The 20,035-nt window shown below is 29.1% G+C and overlaps 2 protein-coding genes across 2 annotated transcripts in view; both read right to left on the reverse strand.

Moving 5' to 3' along the window:
- Positions 1-5,760: 5,760 nt before the first annotated feature.
- LOC132932103 (CCR4-NOT transcription complex subunit 6-like) overlaps positions 5,761-20,035 on the reverse strand; it is a 56,252-nt gene continuing 41,977 nt past the window's right edge. The window contains exons 6-13 of the mRNA XM_060998321.1: positions 19,250-19,318; positions 18,986-19,143; positions 17,524-17,678; positions 15,518-15,669; positions 7,494-7,712; positions 7,236-7,410; positions 7,034-7,173; positions 5,761-6,946 (exon numbers count right to left, since the gene is read on the reverse strand). Coding sequence (XP_060854304.1) covers positions 6,864-6,946; positions 7,034-7,173; positions 7,236-7,410; positions 7,494-7,712; positions 15,518-15,669; positions 17,524-17,678; positions 18,986-19,143; positions 19,250-19,318 — 1,151 coding nt within the window. The 3' untranslated portion in view covers positions 5,761-6,863. The remainder of the gene's footprint in view (positions 6,947-7,033; positions 7,174-7,235; positions 7,411-7,493; positions 7,713-15,517; positions 15,670-17,523; positions 17,679-18,985; positions 19,144-19,249; positions 19,319-20,035) is intronic.
- Positions 8,633-9,640, reverse strand: LOC132932105 (protein YIPF5). The gene has a single exon (XM_060998323.1). The coding sequence runs from the start codon at positions 9,407-9,409 to the stop codon at positions 8,708-8,710; it is 702 nt and encodes a 233-aa protein (XP_060854306.1). The 5' UTR covers positions 9,410-9,640; the 3' UTR covers positions 8,633-8,707.

Raw genomic sequence — 20,035 nt, forward strand, 5'->3', positions numbered from 1 at the left:
GTCCGTACTACAACTAAAACACTAAACGCCAGTAAACGGTACTCCAGTTTTCGACAGAACTTACCTCAATTCTTTGGACTGCTTAGGTAAAATAAAACGTAAAATGAATCGGGTATATCGACTGCTTTAGAAAGATATAGTGTTAGATCGACGAACAGTGATGGTCAAGTATCGCCTGGTTACGAATCGAATCCCAATAAATCCTTATAATACTGCTCATCGAAGCTCAAACAGCTCGTGGTTCACAGTGTTCGATCATCGAATTTTGATTTACAGCTATATATAGTGTAAAATATGTAACTTTTATAATATTTTAAACAATCCAGACACGTTTACGATAGTAATAATTATTGCGTACTGACGCATACCTGCAGTTGACATCGTATTCGTAAACTTTTAAATTGTATATTGGTAATACCTACCATTTACATCTCCACACGGCCTTTATACATTATTATAATATAAATTATTTCAATAATTCTAACCCAGAATGATGTTATACAACAACAACTTGGGAACAATATGTTGTTTTAAAATTATTTCCTACTAAAAACAAAAACAAACGCCATATTAATAATTGTTGTTTATACACCTACCGGAATAATAATACGATTAATAATAAAAGCGATAACGTCAACTTTAAAAATGTATAGTAATAAATGTATGTTAGTAATAAAATACTAATTAGTAATTGATACTCTATCAAGTCTATCATAATCTACACAATAAAAATTAAAATACCGAACATGACCGTCCCTTATTAAGCAATAAAAATGATAGTCTGTAGTAACATTGAACTCATAATTATGTATAATGTACATAATTATAATTTTGATGTTAACTGAGAAGAAAAATGTATGTTAATTAAATATCAAATTGAATGTTAATATAAAATTAAAAATTAAAATAATTCAATAAATTAACCAAAAAATAAAATAAGCAAAGTTTAGCTATGTTTATTTTTATAGATAAAAAGTGGGGAAATAGGTGACCGCTTTTCTGTTTAGTATAAGTGTCGGATGTACCTCGCTATATTGAGTAGGTCACCGCAGTAATAGATTTATTAAATTTGAATTCAATGCTAAATCGTTGCACACGAAAAACGATTATAGGTGCCGAGCGAAAACGATCTATTAGCATTATATTATTAACTATACTACGTATAAATATATTTTATCAAATATTGATATCAGTGGATATTATACTATTGTAGTAATTTATTTAAATTAGTGATTTGGATAAAAAAATTTCTAAGAAGGAAGGTTCTTGTATATTTGTTCGTATTTTGTTTTAGCCATTTGATTTAAAAACGCATTAAACATATGTTTATGCATTCAATACTATGAAAATATGCAGAAAATAAATAAGTAAATATTTCTATATTAAAATAAATAAAATAAAATTTAATTATTTATTAGTAGCATATAAAAATTGCATCACATATTTTGTTGGGTATGTGTGTAGCTAAACATATGAAGGTGTAGCATTTTCATATTGTATTTGCTTATTCTAAATATAATAGTAATCAATAGGTATGATATCTTAAGTATATAATTTAAAATAATTGGACTTTAAAAAAGTATATATTTTGGGAATTTTGAATTTTGGATTTCGTTTAACAACTCATTTTAAAGAATCTCCACAAGCTTGGTTGTTTTTGTAGGCACGTGACTTCTGCTGTAACTTAGGAATTAGAATTGGAATTTCCTAGCGGAAGTTCACACAATAGTCTATTTAGCTGTTTATCAGTTATTGACTATATTATCTTGCACGATAATGCTTCAATAAATTTTAACACACTATAGTAAGTTAGTTGACCGTGAAATGAACGTTCTGGATATTGTGTTGGTGCCTATAACTATTAAAAATTTCTAAAAAAAAACAGTGTAAAAGTTAAGTAATCAAACCGTTTAGATACAGTTATACTTCCAAATTCGAGAATAATATCTTTTCTTTCGGTGGTAAAAGATATAATATAAAGTTGTAACTTTGTAAGCCGCCACCACATTGGAACTGAAAAACAGGGTAAGTACCTACTTAATACTAAAGGAGTGAACATAATCTTCTCCTCTAAAAATATTAATAAATGCCAATTATCTATTTTACAAGTAGTAAAAATCCAATAATATTTCAGTATCAAATAATTAATATTTTTTAGATTGAGTAAATTCAATTAAAGACTTTGAAAGTTTGAAAATTATTTATCGTTTAAATTAAATCATTGAATGGTTATAAACAAATCATATAAAACGCTAGGTTTTATCAATAGAAATAAGAAAGTGTTTAAAACCCCTATTTATTTAAAAATGCTATAATTTACATTAGTAATATCCAACTTCAAGTTTGGTTCAATCATCTATAACTTTCTGGTTTGTCCACGCCGTGGTTATGACTTATGGCTGAAACAGGTTGTAACATAAACTTTCTATCCAACTTCATGTACAAACATAATCTCCATCATTTCTACGGCCTCTGGTGGTACATCGCCATGCTGAAACTAGGGAGAGAATTTCGCCGCACCCTGTGTTTAATTTTACAGGTTTTTGATATTGAAAACAGTTTTGTGCATTTTTTATGTACACGATTACGATTTGAATTAATAAATTATGATGTCACAATATTAATAATTGAACATGAATTATAAATGTAATAAACAATGATAACATTGTCATACAAATTACAAAATGAAATGAACTGCTATACAGTAAACACAAACACATGGCATTTTATCGTTTTTATTTAAATTAATATGCAATATTACCTACTTTATTATTAGACATTAGCTAGTTATTACAATATTACATAATATTAGTCATAAACTCATAACTCATAATTGTATTTTATTGTTTGTCAGGCAGTTAACTAAAATAATATTGACATTTTGTATAACTGTACCAGCTAGAAAATTCATTACATGAATTAATCTCACTTGCAGAAATGCAATATGTTGTGTATATAGGTATCATGATTAGTTTATGGATAAAACAAATTAATAAAATATAGGATCGGCTATCGGTCAATATCTCATATATGCAATGCATACCAGAACATCGGATATTAAGATAAAATAGTGGGATCGTCCCAGTTCTAATTTTTAAATTATAAAATAACACGTTTGTATGTGTACTGTAGTACTGTACAATATAATGCATGCCGATTGGCGATTAATATACATTAGGTAGGTACATACCTATATTATTACACTTGATAAACGTTCGAATACTTTTGTTGACAATTATAATAATATGCATACGAGCGCAATTAGCGCATATTAAACCGATTTCAAAGGATTCAGTCATTCAGTGATTCTTGAAGTTTTTTTTTTCGAACCTTTAGTTAATAACAATTACAGTTCAACAATTACAGAAATTCTTGAAGTTATAATATAATATATGTATTGAGACAACTTGGATTTTCACATTTCGACTTTTCAGGTCAAATATATATTACAATTTCGTACCAGTATTATCATATAGTTTTACTTTTGAAAAAAAATATCATAATAATAATAACAACACACGCACAGACACAGAATACAGAATACAATAATTATTAATGAAATAATAAAACAACAGAATAATATTATTATTATATTGTATCAGGTATATGTTTTTGACATCGAATGGGACACCTATATTATGTATACATTATACATATATTATATATATAACTTAATACGAGACGCAAGTCTTCGTAGTAACTAATGATACATATATATATATCTCATATACACATATTTATATAATATATATTTACAGCACATAATATATAGTATATAACACATACATGGGTATACATACATCATTGGCGGCAGTACATAAAACATTATTATTGTATCATACATACACACACAACACACATACGACAGTATTAATATATATTATATAATATGTACAATATTGGTACCTAGGTATATGTTATTATATTTAGTGTGCGGTTGATCTCTGCTCGGTATAATCGATCTAAATTATATTATTATATGCATTTATAGTTATAATATTACTTAAAAACTATTTTAATATGTTGATATTATGTATTATTATTATTATCTTACATCGATACGACAATGTCGGCGATATATAAGTATAGGAATACCGAACACGACATCGATAGCGGAGGGAATAATTCTACACGGGGATGAGGATCACGAGGGTGCGAGACAGACATGACTGGGCTTCATACAATGTGATATTCTATTAAAAGCCTAGAAAAAAAAAATAATACTATCTCTCTATTATAGGTACTATAAAATACCTATAAATGTATAGGTAAGAAAACACGTCTGCCGATAATACGGTACAATTTCATAAGTGTACAATATATTCTGTTGTGTACAGAAGATAGTACCTATTCAAAATTACTTAAATAATATTACTATTAAAATACTATAAGAAAAAAAATGTACACAAAAGTAATAATGGAAATACCTAGATCACAATAAATGTGTTTGTTTATACTACTCGAAATGTTTGCGCTTTATAAACATTATATTTAATTGTAAATATTCAAAATAAAAAAGTTGTAATCCAAAATTTCAATATTCAATACTACACGTACTTATATTAATTATATTTCTAATGAATGATGAATGATACATATAATTTTACTTGTAAAAATCATTTTGACACTAAATAAAACTATTGTAAGGTATGTATGAAGTGTTTAAATAAATTTTAAATTCTAAACATTTCTATTCGAATATCATATAAAGTATAATAATAAAAAAATAATACATAGGTAGTCAAATATTGACGTAGACTTTGAGTTTGTATTTTAACGTAACCATAGGTGGTCGTTGAATGCTGTGGAAACATCAGCTCGCACCCTAACTTAAAATTAGCAGCAAAAAAAAAAGTATGTAACAACCTCAATCTATATCACTCGTATTTTTCGTTTTGATCATTTTATTATCTTAATACACGATTTATTTGATTCAATGTCATTTGTATGTATCCACGAAACACAGAAAACCGCGATACGTAAGCACCCTAACGGGCCTAAAAGGATGTTTATAGAGTTCGACTCGTTGTTTATGCGTCACGTAGACGGAAACTATACAGAGTTACGATGAAACCATAAAAGCATCGAAACAAAAAAAATAAACTAAAACTAAAAACGCGTTCGGAATGACGACGAAAACATAAATTCGAAAAAAAAAGTTTTATCATACTATCGTAAAATTATTTATTCTATGTATAAGACTAATAGGTAGGTTTAAGTCGTCGACGTTACTAGTGTTATATAGCCGCCGTTTGGGATTCTCAGTTCTCGGGCGACAGTGGAATAATTATTGCGAAACTTTAAAATAATAAGAATTGAGAACAGAAGAAAAATATTCAGGCATTTGTCGAACGAAAAGCAGTTTAATGTTCTCGCACCGTGAAATTCACTGAGAAAACTAAACATGAACCTCGTTTAATAAATAACAATATGTCCATGATACGTATCTCTGTACACGCGGAAAAAAATCGCCACATTCTATAATACATCAATAACAACACACTTACGAACTAAGTCTTAACAGTATAGGTATGATGATTATAATAAATAATACATGTGCGTACATTTCGTAATTATAGTGAGAATCATCTCATGTGGCGCTTCAGATCGATAGCAATATTTTATAGATGCAAGTATTGAAGTATAACAATATTATTTCATTAGTATATAAGAAAAACAATCTATACGTACATACTCAATTTTCATAAATTGAAAATTGCTATATTATAAGATAGTGTTATTTGTTTTATATAAAGTCTATTGAATATCTATCAGCAGTAAACTTTAATTTATTTATCACTACATTTAAAGTAATACAAGTTACAATTTTACATCAAATCATAGGACATGGATCAAAAATTACAAATCATATTTAAATACTGACATTGAGAGTATAATAAAAAATAATAAGAACAATGATGTATTATAAGTGTCACTGTGCCTCTCTATTGTTGACAATTAATATACTTATGAAAACAGCTGCTATGGTAGTAAAGTTTTTTTTAAATGTCTTATAAAATCTTATATTTTCATTACAATGATGAAATGTATTACATAGGTATTAAACAAAAATTATTCATAAATATATTATAATTTTTCACAATTATACAGTTGATCAGAATAATAAATACATATAATGTATTCAGGAAATAAACTAGTAGATTTTCTGTGATTGGATAAAAATTTTAAAATATCAGTTGAATGTCTTTTTAGCAATATGAAAATAATTCACAAATTATACAAAACAAATAATCGATGAGAAAAATGTTTCCAAAACAAAAAATAAACATTTATTTCCAGCATTGTTAAAATAAATGAAAAATTAATTATTTTAGGTAAAAAATAAAAAAGTGACTTAATATTTTGTTATAAATAAAAAAAAAATAGTCATTACAGTAATAATTACTGTAATTAATAAGTAAAACAAAAGATTTTCAACAAATATTTGTCAGAATTTCTCTACGGTGTTGTATACAAAAATTTGAAAATAAATTAAGGATAGGGATTGAGGAGATATTATTTTACGTACATAAAATAAACTAAGATGAAAAATAGTAGCTAAGTAATAACATAATAGTTCACAATAAATCTTATTTTTCATACATTTTTTTCTTATTACTTTTTTCAGTTTATGATTTGTTCGTAAAAAAATAAATAAGATAAAATGTAGTCATGGGATGTTTTTAAACAGATTATTATTTGCATGTGAAGTCAATGACATATGTTAAAAGAGGATAGGTAAAGTAATTCAAATGATTTACTGTTATTGTGGTACAAAGTGTATAGTGAGTGTTCGTAGCATGTACGTACGCTTAATATATTGGCAATTAATGTTTTTTGACGGTTTTCAACCGACGTTGAGGCTACCTTCGACCAATCAATCCGTTTGAGTTGCTTTGGTGTGCATTTGGCGATAACTCGAATTCCACTAACAACGGAAAATGATCTGAAAATTAAAATTATGTGTAACAATCACAATCATTGAAGTTATTGAAACATAAAGGCGTGTGTTAAGACTTTAAGAGATGTTTACCAGATGGTATATGAGGATGTGGACAACCAAGTACTTTATTGTCTTTGAACCATTCAGGAGCTAATGGGCCAAGTAAACCGAGAGGCGTCATTGTCTGTCTAGTGTAGAAAATATAATCAATGATGCCTTTAAAATTGAATCTAAAATATAAATTTCATATGTAAAAAATAGATCAACAAAACTAGATTTTCATATAACACACGTATAATTTGTAAATGGCATAATGTTTTCGTAAGCAGATGACAACTTAAAGGAATGCATAAACTCGTTTGGTCTATCACATGTAGAAATTTTATGTAGAAGTGTCTTGTATTGCAAATCTTTAAAGTCTTGATGATCTGATGATACTTTACCAGCAGACAAAAATTCTATCACTCCTAATCAAGTATAGAACAGATGAAAAAAAAAATCAAAATTAAATACAATAATAAATAACACACACATTAAAATAATTTCATACCAGAATCAGGCAACGAATTGAAATCCCCGCACAACAACAGCTGTATTGGCGGTTGATGGTGATTCACATTACGATAATTGCGATTGGCTTCTTCCAGTATTGTGTTCAATTCATTTGATAACATCATGATTTGTATGAGCTTGACATCACAGAATTCTGGATCCCAATGTATGTGTGCAGTGCAAACAAGTATAGGCTGTTGGACTTCTGATGGCAGAGCTAAATAACAATATATACTTAGTAAATCATACACTATTCAGTTAATAATATTTATATAATAATAATAAACTAATTTAACTACAAACATGTAATGAAAAGAAAACTATTTCAATTTTTACAAGGAAATGATAAAGATGTCCAAACCTAAATCAATATTGTTAAGTAATTTTAATTTTTTTTTTTACTTTTCATATAGGTAAATATATTATAAATAGTTATATTATATTATATTTTAGGGGCTACCTCTTTGAAGGTATAACTCCCAGACATGTCCATGTATACATATTAATTTATAAAGTTGTATAATTAATACATTATTATTACCTATATATTATTTATTGACTAATATGTATACACCCTTCATGTATTGTATTTATAAAGACCTCTGGTTATTTAAATAATAATGCCTTGGGCAGTTATTAAAAAAAAATGTTTTGTTTATAAACATATTATTTTTTAGTAACTATCATCTTTTAACAAGAGATAAGACCATAAATTCAGTGAAAAAATTATAACTAATAAATAAATAATAATTTGAATTTCATTTAAATTATATGGCTAAATATGTTTAAACACTGGTGTTATACATATTATTTAAAATTATGACAACAATGGAAATATAAACCTAAAATGAAATAGCTAAATATAGTATTTCATAACTACCTAGCATCTATGCATTCATTTTTTACAAGAACCATACATGCTTATGCATAGAATGCAACCCATAGAGAAATAACATAATATTTTTATCAGTAAAGTAATTTTTTTTTACAGTGTTAATATCTCACCTTTAAGATAAATGATGAAACATATGTTTTTTCAATCAACTTGAAAACTCTAAGGCTATATTTGTAAGATATGATATTTCAAACAGTAAATGTATGGTGAACTGGTATCGTAAAAATAAACATTGTACAACATATTATTGTATATAAATATATTAAAAGAAAAAAATATAGGTGTATAATAATTTACAAACATTTAAATTAATAATTTCAATACAAAATAAACAGTGTATAAAGACCACAGATGATTGCACATGGATAGGCCATTAAATACTTCTGATCGGAGTTTCCAAACATGGCAACAAATACCCTGGCTGCATTCATACTGCTCCAGACCACAGCCGCCAACACAATGATAGCTCCAAATATATTCTTGAGGTTAACGAACACGGCCAGCAATGCTACCAGTACAACGGGCGTAAAAGAGTAGCCCAGTACAGAAAATGTGGACGTCAATGTGACTTCTGACGAATCAGTCATAGCCCAGAGTAAACCATACATACATACGGACGTTAACACAGCCAAGCCATATATGTAGCTGAACATTAGCTTGCCACCAGCTAATAGCAGCAACGACGTGTATGTCAGGTACAACGCAATCGGGCCGATCACGTCATAATCGCCAAGAACAACACCACACTTTCCGGTCGGATCTAGCGAGTGCATCAAGCGAATGATGATTTTGTTGAGGTCGATGCCAAGCTCTTCGAGCAAAGGAGGTTCGTCTTCCTCACCAGTGAAATTCGTTGTAGGCGTAGGCTGCCATGACGCGGCTGCAGGCTGGTTCAACTGGGCCGGTTGCGAATAGCTGTCAAAACTCTGGTCGTAGTTGGAATACGAACCGGCATGGAAGTTGAGATTGTCATCGGACACGAAGTATGAGTTGTCCGGGTAGTATTGATTCGGGTTCATGGTTATCGTCCACTAGTATAATCTTTATGAGAAAGACACGAACGAAACAAACACACACACACACCGCAAGCGGACCGTTAGAGATTTATTGGAATCCGTAACATAACATAATGCACGATACGTAAAACGGCTATAATAGAGTAGTATCCACAAAAAAAATCGTCGAATAACAAATTAACAACACGATAACTGATAACATTCGCGTACTAGACGATAACGAACAGGGCAACCACAAGTAGCGACGAAAACATGGTGACGTGCCAGGCCGGATAGGCGCGCTGCGCGGCGGCGGTAGCGGTATCCGTCGATCTTCCGCCAGTTATGGTGTCGAAATATTTATCAATATTAATTATAATATTATCATCATTAAATAGTGAACGGGTTTATTGCTAATCGGATTAGTCGAGTAGGTACTAAGCGAATTGGGGTGCGGCAAATCGACGCAAAGTATTGTACAAGGCGAATTTCCGGTTTTCGGTCATGTAGGTACGCGGGGATTTGCAAATAATAACGGTTTTCTGAGACTGCCACCTGACGGGACTCGCAAATATGATCTTTTTTTTTCTAAATGTTTAAACCGGCGAATGCTAATTTCGTTGTTTGTCGACTGCGAGTGTCGAAAAATCGGGCATGAATACCGCGTTTTTAATTTATTAAGCAAACAACAATTTTTGTCGCGAAATTTACGTGAAAAAACCCGTTTGCGCAGCATATACCTATATTATATTTTATAGATATATAATATAATACTATAGCAAGTTTAACTATCTCCAAATTTAATATCAACTAAAATACAACAACAGGTGTTGCCGTTTAAATGATTTGATTTTTCTATGATATTCAAATTTTAGCACAAAAATTGTACATTATAAGATGAATAGACATAAAAAAAAGTATATTTAAAATTTTAACTCTTCTATCATAAAAATATGTTATCTATATTATGAATAAATGTACAATATACAACTAGTAGTTCATTCATAATATTTCTAAATGCAAAACGTCAAACCATAGATAAATAATTTAAGGGGATTGGAAGCGGTGATTTTCTGTCTTTGTCTTACACACGTGAAACATAGGAAAAATAGCTATACGCGCCTGACAAAAATTTAGGTACTTTTAGTTGTTTGATTTAAAATATGTAAAGATAATTGAATTGGTATACAAGTTTACTTTGCATCGGTCAAAACATATTTTTAATATATTTAATAATAAAAATTGACAAATTTATAAAATTTAAAATATTTATTCTCATCAAAATATTTATATAATAAAATAATCGAAAAAGTGCTTCGACCGATGCAAAGTAAACTTGTATACCAATTAAAACATCTTTACATATTTTAAATCGAACAACTAGAAGTACCTTAATTTTTGTCAGGCGTATTGCGTATAGCTATGTTCCACGTGTGTAAGACGAAGACAGAAAGTCACCGATTCCAATCCCCTTAATTGTAAAAATATAAATATTATTATTAAACAGGCGGCCACGCATGTGCTGCTGCCGTCTTACAAAGGTATAACATAGAAACTACGTTATAATATTATCTATTTTACTCTATTATTTTTAACACTAGCATAGATTAACTAGCTTAAAATTAAAATTTAAGATTTTTATCAAATATCAATGCATCTAGGTGTTTATATTGATATTTTAATTATGAAGCAAGTTATTATGAGTTACCGAGTTAAATTATTTGTAAATTTTAAAATCATCATAATTTTTTGCATAATTAAAACAATAATAAAAGCCTCCGAGGTGCCCTAAATAATAATCTTACCTTTACATTTTATAACAGGTCCACTGATTAATTCATTCTAATTTTAAAAATAATACAGTAAAATAGATTATTGTGAACATATAAAGTTCTAAGTTTGTAAGATGGAGAAAATAATACAAGCGACGGGTGTGGGGTTCTTTTAATAATATATTTTTAAAAAGAAAATAACTTCAGGTACCTCACAAATTTATGGTTATAAGACCACTATTCTAATAGAATGCAACAAAAATGTACTTCTGGTCACCATATTATATAATATACGTATGTATATGTATACGCATACGACTATTTTCCGCAATGTAAATTAAGAGCCACCGCCGACCTTTGATCAATATTTAGTTTATTTTACTCGATGCTGTACAAAGTACATTGCGAGAGATGAGAATATTTTTTTTTATTATTCTAATACGTTTATACGTCGCACACAGCGATTACCAAAGCGTTCGAGCGCATAAAAAATTTACTATATTATCACAGAATACATATTATATTATAATATTTTATACATAATGTATACGACATACGCGAGGCACACATCACTCACTCAGTCAGAAAGGCGTTGAAGCTAGTATGAAACCATCTCACACGCATGTCAATAATATATAATATACTTATATACGTACATTAAGTAGTATATATATATATATATACATATATAAATGACAATGACGACGACGACGACGACGGTATTATAAATTACACAAGACAAATAATGTAATGATTTATAACGAGCGTATACACCTCATCGCGTGTTCGAGAAATACAAAAACAAATATTATACGCATTGGCATTCACACGTGCGACGAATTCGAATACGTCCAGATATTTAATCGCGGCATCGTGACCATGGTCTATGATATAATAATAACGATATAAATATATAGTGTCGAATTTAAGGCGAAAGAGCGAAAGGCGAAAGGTGCTAATGAATTAAAAATTCAGGGATGATGAGGTTCTATACTCATTTTAAATAAGTATACCTCAATACGAGGTAACCTACTATATATAATATAGTAATGTACTAATATGTCAATATTTATAAAAAAAACACATTATATGAGTTGAACAGGACTACAGGAGCTACAGTGTAGATATCTATCTACATGTCGATATTGCTTTGATAACGACAGTTACAGTATGAGGTCGTTTTCAAACCATTATATTATGTATGAATGTCTGATATATAATATGAAAACTGTAAAAAATTAATTTTCGTAGATAATACATTGTTATATAAGAACTGAATGAACTGATATTACTGCATTACGTTATATTAAATCGATTATGATTTAATTCATCAGTTCGCAAAACACCTGCAGGCATGGTGAAATATACCTATATAAAATCATTATTTTAACGTAAAAATTGTTAAATATTTCTACGTATGTGTCTGGGACAGTGATCCAAATCAGGAGAGAGGTGCTAATAGTTAAGTATTGCCTTAGGGAGAAAATATATATATAAATTAATGCACCATTGACACGATATGGAGGTATGTCAGGTATGAGTTATCATTATTCCGGTTAAAATGTATAAAAGGATGTCTACATGAGTGTGTCTGGTAGAACACCATAAAACCGTGGCTAAAGCCTAGATAGAATTTCAAAGAAAAGAGTTATGCGAAAAAATGAAAAAGTATCGGCACACGACTGTTGTAAAAAAGTATCTATAATATATAATATTACATATATGTATTATACATAAACCACGAGGATAAATTGAGAAATTCGATTCTGTAACATAAGATATTGTAAGGCTATAATCAGGTCTAGTGACTGCAGGGAAAATATGATTGGGGGAACCCCCACAAGTCCAGATTTTAGATTCAACTCAAATTTACATGAAAAGAAAGGGGAGAAATTTTAAAAACTATTCATTAAATCCTCGTTGGTCAAGGGAACTTTTTGGTGTTGATTAATCTTATATTTAACATTAAAAAAACGTTTAAAGAGAAAACAAACACGAAAGATAATAATAATTTAGTAAAATTCTGACAGACAGTACTATGACAAAAAAAATGCTTTTTGACCGAGAAAAAAATAATCAACATAAATAGAAAAAAACTAAGAAAATGTCAAATATAATCAAAAGTAGATACCAAAAGTTGGAACCCCTGTAGTGCCTACTCCTCGGGGCTAGAAATGTTCTATCTAGTATCTATATACGGCCTTGGCTGCAATATATATATATTATATTAAATACTATCTATAGAAATATGGGGGCGAGGAGTCACTCATAGATATAAAGAATACATTATCGCCGAGAGACTTCTATGTATGTCTATCTTATTGTAACGAATTATATAATTTTTTATACGTATGTATGACTTGTAATTAATAATTAAACAAATTAGCACCCGTGCAGTCGGTCTAGCACACATATATTTGATACGGCGTACTGTGTATAATGAATATCACTAGAGACACGCGTGTCGTTATGTGTATTTAGAATGGAATTAAATAATCGTTTTTTCGATTTTATTATTTCGTTTAAAAACACTAGGTATATATGTAGGCACGACAACAAGCGGGGTACATATATATAATTATACGTTCTAAATACTAAAATACACGTTACATTGAATATTATATGTATAATAATGTATGTCTAATGCATCAATGCGATTTCACGCTAAACAATTAAAATGAATTTCTTACGCCCGCTATCGGAGACGACTATATTATGGTCTACTTACTTGTACACAGATTAACACCTACGACAGATTATAATGTATTAGCTATGTGTTTTGTAATAACACGTGCAATGTGCACAATACGTAGAAATCGATAAATAAGCATGTTCTGCTGCATTCGTGACAACAACGGAAATTTCGATTTTTAAAAACGCATTGTCGTGCTGTGCTTGAATTTAGGTATGTAATAATAGACAAGCATAGAAAGGCGTAGAGTGTAGACTTTTTGATTTGTTTTAGTCATATCCGATGAGTGTGGCAGCGACCGCGAGGTATGTCAACGGCGAGATGAAAATCAGACAATCGCAGACACAATTAGGTATATAGTTAATACACGCCTTGAAAAGAATAACGCATTTTTTTTTATTAATGTGAACTTACAAGTATATACACCATACACGTGATATAATATCATGTATGTATTATAACGTATATATTAGTGTTTTTAAAATCAAATTGCGTCTATATATAGGTACAACTATATCATTATAATGATCAAGTATAGCGTATTAAAATTATAATACATCATTTTCTACGTATTATTTTAACGAGTCCGATTGAAACCGAAATCTTTGTATAATATAGTATGTATTACTATAATATACGCTCTTATTATTGGAAATTACGTCAAAATACGCGTGGCGTACAAAATATAATGTATATATTATACTACCTATACTTCAGCTCAGTGTCCGTCCGGAGCAATATATATTGACCTATTCAATTGCTAATGACGACCCCAGGGCCCTACTGACTTTCACTTATTATTATCATTATACACGTCGTCTCCGCGCCGATCATAATGCTATTATATTATTATTATGATTATTATTATTATTATATGGGAGGTATATACGCATGTATATTATACACGAGTTAACGATTCTATATTGATCATCGTCGGGCGCACATTATCCTACATAATTCTAAACTATATACTACTATATTTATAATATACATATTCGAGTTAACGGACGCGTATATTACAAGTACCTATATACACGATATACACTATATATATATATAATACATACGCATGTGTGTGCGTGTTGGCAATAACGCGCAAGTATATAATGGGCGTTATCGACTTATCGTGGCGCGAAATCTTTTACTTATATCCTTGAAATGAGTATATTAAACACGAATAAAAATATACCTATATGACGATATGCACACGTGCGTGTGTGTGCGTGAGTTGTGTACAGCGAGTTAATCGAAACGCGATGATAAACGTTTATTGCGACTGCGAGGAGGCCTATATTTTATGCGTATCTTCGTTGCACGCGAAACGAACGCGAGAATTATGAATATTCCGTTTGCAATCGTACATCAAATATCAAAACGTTGTTCATTAATATGCAAGTACATATATATATATATATATATATACATAATACACAAAGTATATGTGAACCATACACAGACGTATATAATATAACCGGAGCATGCATAGTCCTCGGTACCCGTATTTATAGTATATATGTGTGTGTATGACGTGTGAGAACGTTTCAAAATAAAATATCTGCACTCTGTAGTCAGACGAGACTAATATACACTACATAAATAATGCATTTATATTTTTTGTATAAGTCCATATATAATATAGAAAAATTACACCTGGCGTAGTCGACTTACAGTTTTCCCATGCGGTTTCGTTGGTTTTCAACAAGGCGGCCAAACCAATGTTATCCCTGGGCATGACTCGGTTGAGCATGTCATCTGAACCACTCGAATTGGCCATTGCCAGTTGATTGAATTCTATCAAATGTTCTTTGATTAACGTAAATCTAGAAAAAAATAAAACAAAAATGTAAATAGTTAATCAGTGTATATACACGTTGAAATTTCGTGAATGTTACAGAGAACAAACGTAATTTGATTAAAAACAATCAAAATAATATAGGTACCTAATATATAGTTGATGTACAAGAAATTATTACTTATAACATCCTTTTCCGATTTTTGTAAACAAGATTGTGGCCTATCCGAAATTTACTTATTTTTTTTAATTCTATAATTCTATATAAATTCTATGTAAAGGCCAAAGGGCTTTATTGAGTCACAATAACGCGTTATTAAACACGCGTGTTTACTATTTAAACCTAATTGCCAAAAACCGAATTTAATCGTATACAAAATATACTATTACTATTGTAATATTATATAACTATTGTAACGTAAACGACAAAAACTATAGGCATATAAAAAAATTACCAGATATAAATATGTATACGTAAAAAACTTAAATACCATATTTAAAACATGTTCAATGCTGCAGGATGATGTTTTAAAAAAATTATAATTTGGTTAATATATATATATATGCAATATAATATATAATATATATTAGTAAGTTTAATAATATCCAAGCATATACTATATAGGTATATTTATATAATATATAATATGTCTAAATTAGGTATACAGCGACCGTTCCAATCGGTTTTACTATTTCTACGCCAACCTCTTTAGTAGTCAACTGCAGAAGCGTTACAACACATTATTGTACACGTTGACGGCAAATCGAACAGTTAAAACTCGTCTTCGTAAGGTTGTTTAACAATGCCCCTAAAATTGTAAGTACGCCACTGCCAGCAGTAGAAGACAGCAAGAATAAGATGAATTATTTAAACCCTGTAAAACCAAGTGTTCTTAAAAATTATGAACGGCCGAAATACTTTTACGAATAATACACACACATATATACAGAGTGATAATAGCAATACAACATAAATGTAATAATTAATTTTAAAAGCATCACTCGTACTTGATCTTGGAAAGCATATTAACGTTTTTGCATATTTTTATTATTTAAATCGCTATATTTCTTTAAGTATCTTACTTTTATGGATGACAACATACATTTTAATTTCATATTCCTAAACAGAATATACATAGAAATCGAATAAAACGAGTACCTTTATTAGTTAATTAAATACAAGTCACAGATTTGTTGTAATAAAATATTGAAGAATATGCCTATAGTTTTATGTGAACAAAATTTTAAAAATGTACCTATATATATATATATAACAACATGCGTAAAATACTTGGGAAATGGTATAATTTTTAGATTTTACTATAACGATGAAAAAATATAAAAACTTTTACTGCTTTTATGCTTTTTAAGATAATGAGCAATTATTTTACTGTTAAAATAATCTTCTCAAATCTACCTTGATATTATAACAAGTAATTAAACATTTACGGTCGTCGGTCAATGCCGATTTAATCAAAGTTGTGTTCAAACAAAATTCGAATGTACATCTATATACATTTATACATAAAAAAATGAAATTAGTTCATGTAGTTAGTCAAAAAAACAAATTGACCAAAGCGCCAATCACCCGAAATAATCCGTCCAAAAGCGATTGTCACCGCAGTTGTATGCCGATCAGAAGTGGTCTCGATTTTGTTTCCAATATTGGAAATCCGAAGGAGATATTAATATATTATGTATATACAACAAACACGTATTTAATTGGTATAAGTTATCAAACCTGATACATGTGTGTCAAAAACCGCTTATAATTATAAATGGAGCCATGTACCCCAAGGCTTTAACACAAGTCATGACCACAACCAGAACATTAAATATATAATATACATGTATATTGTATCCAGTGGTAAATAATACTAACTTGATCGCTCGGAAGAATATTGCACATCCATCTACTCGTTTACGGTCGTTTTCGGACATAGTCTTAGCTCTTGACTTGGGGGAGAATACACCGTCATAGCCGTCCTTCTTAAGCTCCGGCAAAAAGAAATTGTAAAATTGATCCGTTTCGACCTCCTAAAAATTCAAATAAACTCATTAATTGTAATTTTTGAAGTTATCAAAGTCTATTATGTCTATGTGCATTAAGTACTGCGTATTGAGTTGACCAAAAATAAATAAATTATAAATTAACAATCACTGCAATTACTAATGATTTATTGTGGACACATATACATACAATGTTGGTCAAACGAGATTGAATACAATTTATCGTATTTTTATTCATAGGTATACCAATACTACATAAATATCAGCTACTACCATCGATTATAAAACACAAGTATTTATAATCTATACAACACTAAAACTGTAATACAGTGTACATACCTACTCGCAGGTAACATGTGCGCGTGATATGCGTACACATTAAACTGCAAAAATTATAAGATTAGTAATCCACCAGTTTAATCCTTTAACAATTGCATTGAGCATAACTAAAATTGTTATTAAAAATTCAGCTAGACCTAAAGCATATATTGAAAGTAGTAATTTTAATGTTACTTATTATCACTTCATTCGAAATTATTTAAAATTAATTTTATATTAAGGTTTAATATATTTTCTTCTAATCTTTACATCTTTATATAATTAGGTATTATTTCTTTCATTAAAAAATGACAATCATTTTGAATAATAAAATTCTGTTAGTTTTAAATACGATGCAGAACATAAATATTTTTTTTTAAACCATAATCTATAACTTTGGGGATGAAAAGGTCTTCATCGCGTGTTTTATATGCTATATCTGTAAATCTAGAAATTCAATATTTATAAAATTGAATTTATTTAAGTACACTAGTACTAAATAAAAACTATATATTGCACAATATCAGTATTTAATTTTAGTTCTATGTAAATAATAAAGTATAGCACTTACATACATGTTAAATTAGAAAAATAAAAGTTATAGTGAATACTGTAATAGTATCAGCAATTCAATTTGTTAAACACTATATTAAAATTTAAATTAAATTATTAAATTCTATTTTAGTATGACTGATTTTATTTAATCCTGTAATATTATTATTTAAGCCCTAACATTGTATAAACAATCCCAAAACTGTAAATAATTAATATAAATTAATATTCTTGTAGGTAATGGCCCAAGTCACTGAGTCAGTATTTATCAATAATAAAAAATAATAATACAAATTACAATACATCGTATAGATTACATTACACAAATACAAAACAACCATTATGTTTTGTGATCTTAACAAAATATATAATATCTATAGAATATGTGTGTCCCGTATTTGTAAGTGAAGAAGGGATTAACTAAATTAAGAAAATAATTTAACAGTCTAAGCCTAAACACGTACTTGTAAAGTTATAATGTCGGCAGTATAATGCCGGATTTCACCTAAAATGACTTTTTTCCTATAATCCCAAGAAAGAGCCCAAGACGGACAGTATCCGTACATTTGAGTAGTAGCATATTTTTCGCATAAAACGTTATAACACATCACCGTAACTGGGCCTGTAACGTCGAAAAAGATTAACAATAAAGCTTATAAAATGAGAAATAATTATTATAAATTTATAAATAAGTTATAATATTATTATAACACACTTTGGTGACTTACAGGAAGGAATATTCTTGTTCGGTCTAGATAGAGGAATCCATGGTCTTCCAGGGGGCACAGGTACTCTCACTGTAAAAAAAACAAAAAAATAAAATTATATAAATAAATAGATTTCTAATATCACTAAAATCACTAGTGTTTATGAGGACGTTATACCCGCATGTGTTGTCTTTGTCGTACTAACTACGTACATCGTAGCAGATTTGCGTTCATCAAAACACATTTTGTGATATTAGTTTTAATATTAGAGTAAATTTACCTATCATCAAATTTATTGGTAAGAATATTATCTTGACATTGTCATATGCTTTTATTGCTATTATAATTTTAAAATAAGTTACTTATGAACATTTTAAAGTTGTAATATTTTACAAAGTTATTGTTTAATTCACTTTAAAACGATAATATCAATAAAAGCATATATTATATAACATTGTCTAGAATCTAGATAATATTCTTACTTTTAAATTAGATAATAGGTAAATTTATTCTAATATTAAAGCTAACATCACAAAACGTGTTCTGCTGAACGCAAATCTGGTATGATATACGTTAGTAAGACAGAGACAACACATGCGGGTATAACATCCTCTTAACGACAGTACTAAATATAAATATACAAAAACACAACAAACAACTGTATATATAATAATAATTAATAAGTAATAGTAAGTGATTTCTATTTTTTTGTCCGAATATTAATCGTGTCAAAGGACTTATTCCCGGCGCGCACACGATCCCTCTGCCACAATCGCGTGAAAGTCACATCACCGCCATACAGAACGA

This window comes from Rhopalosiphum padi, chromosome 1, assembly GCF_020882245.1.
Source record: "Rhopalosiphum padi isolate XX-2018 chromosome 1, ASM2088224v1, whole genome shotgun sequence".
Taxonomy (NCBI): domain Eukaryota; kingdom Metazoa; phylum Arthropoda; class Insecta; order Hemiptera; family Aphididae; genus Rhopalosiphum; species Rhopalosiphum padi.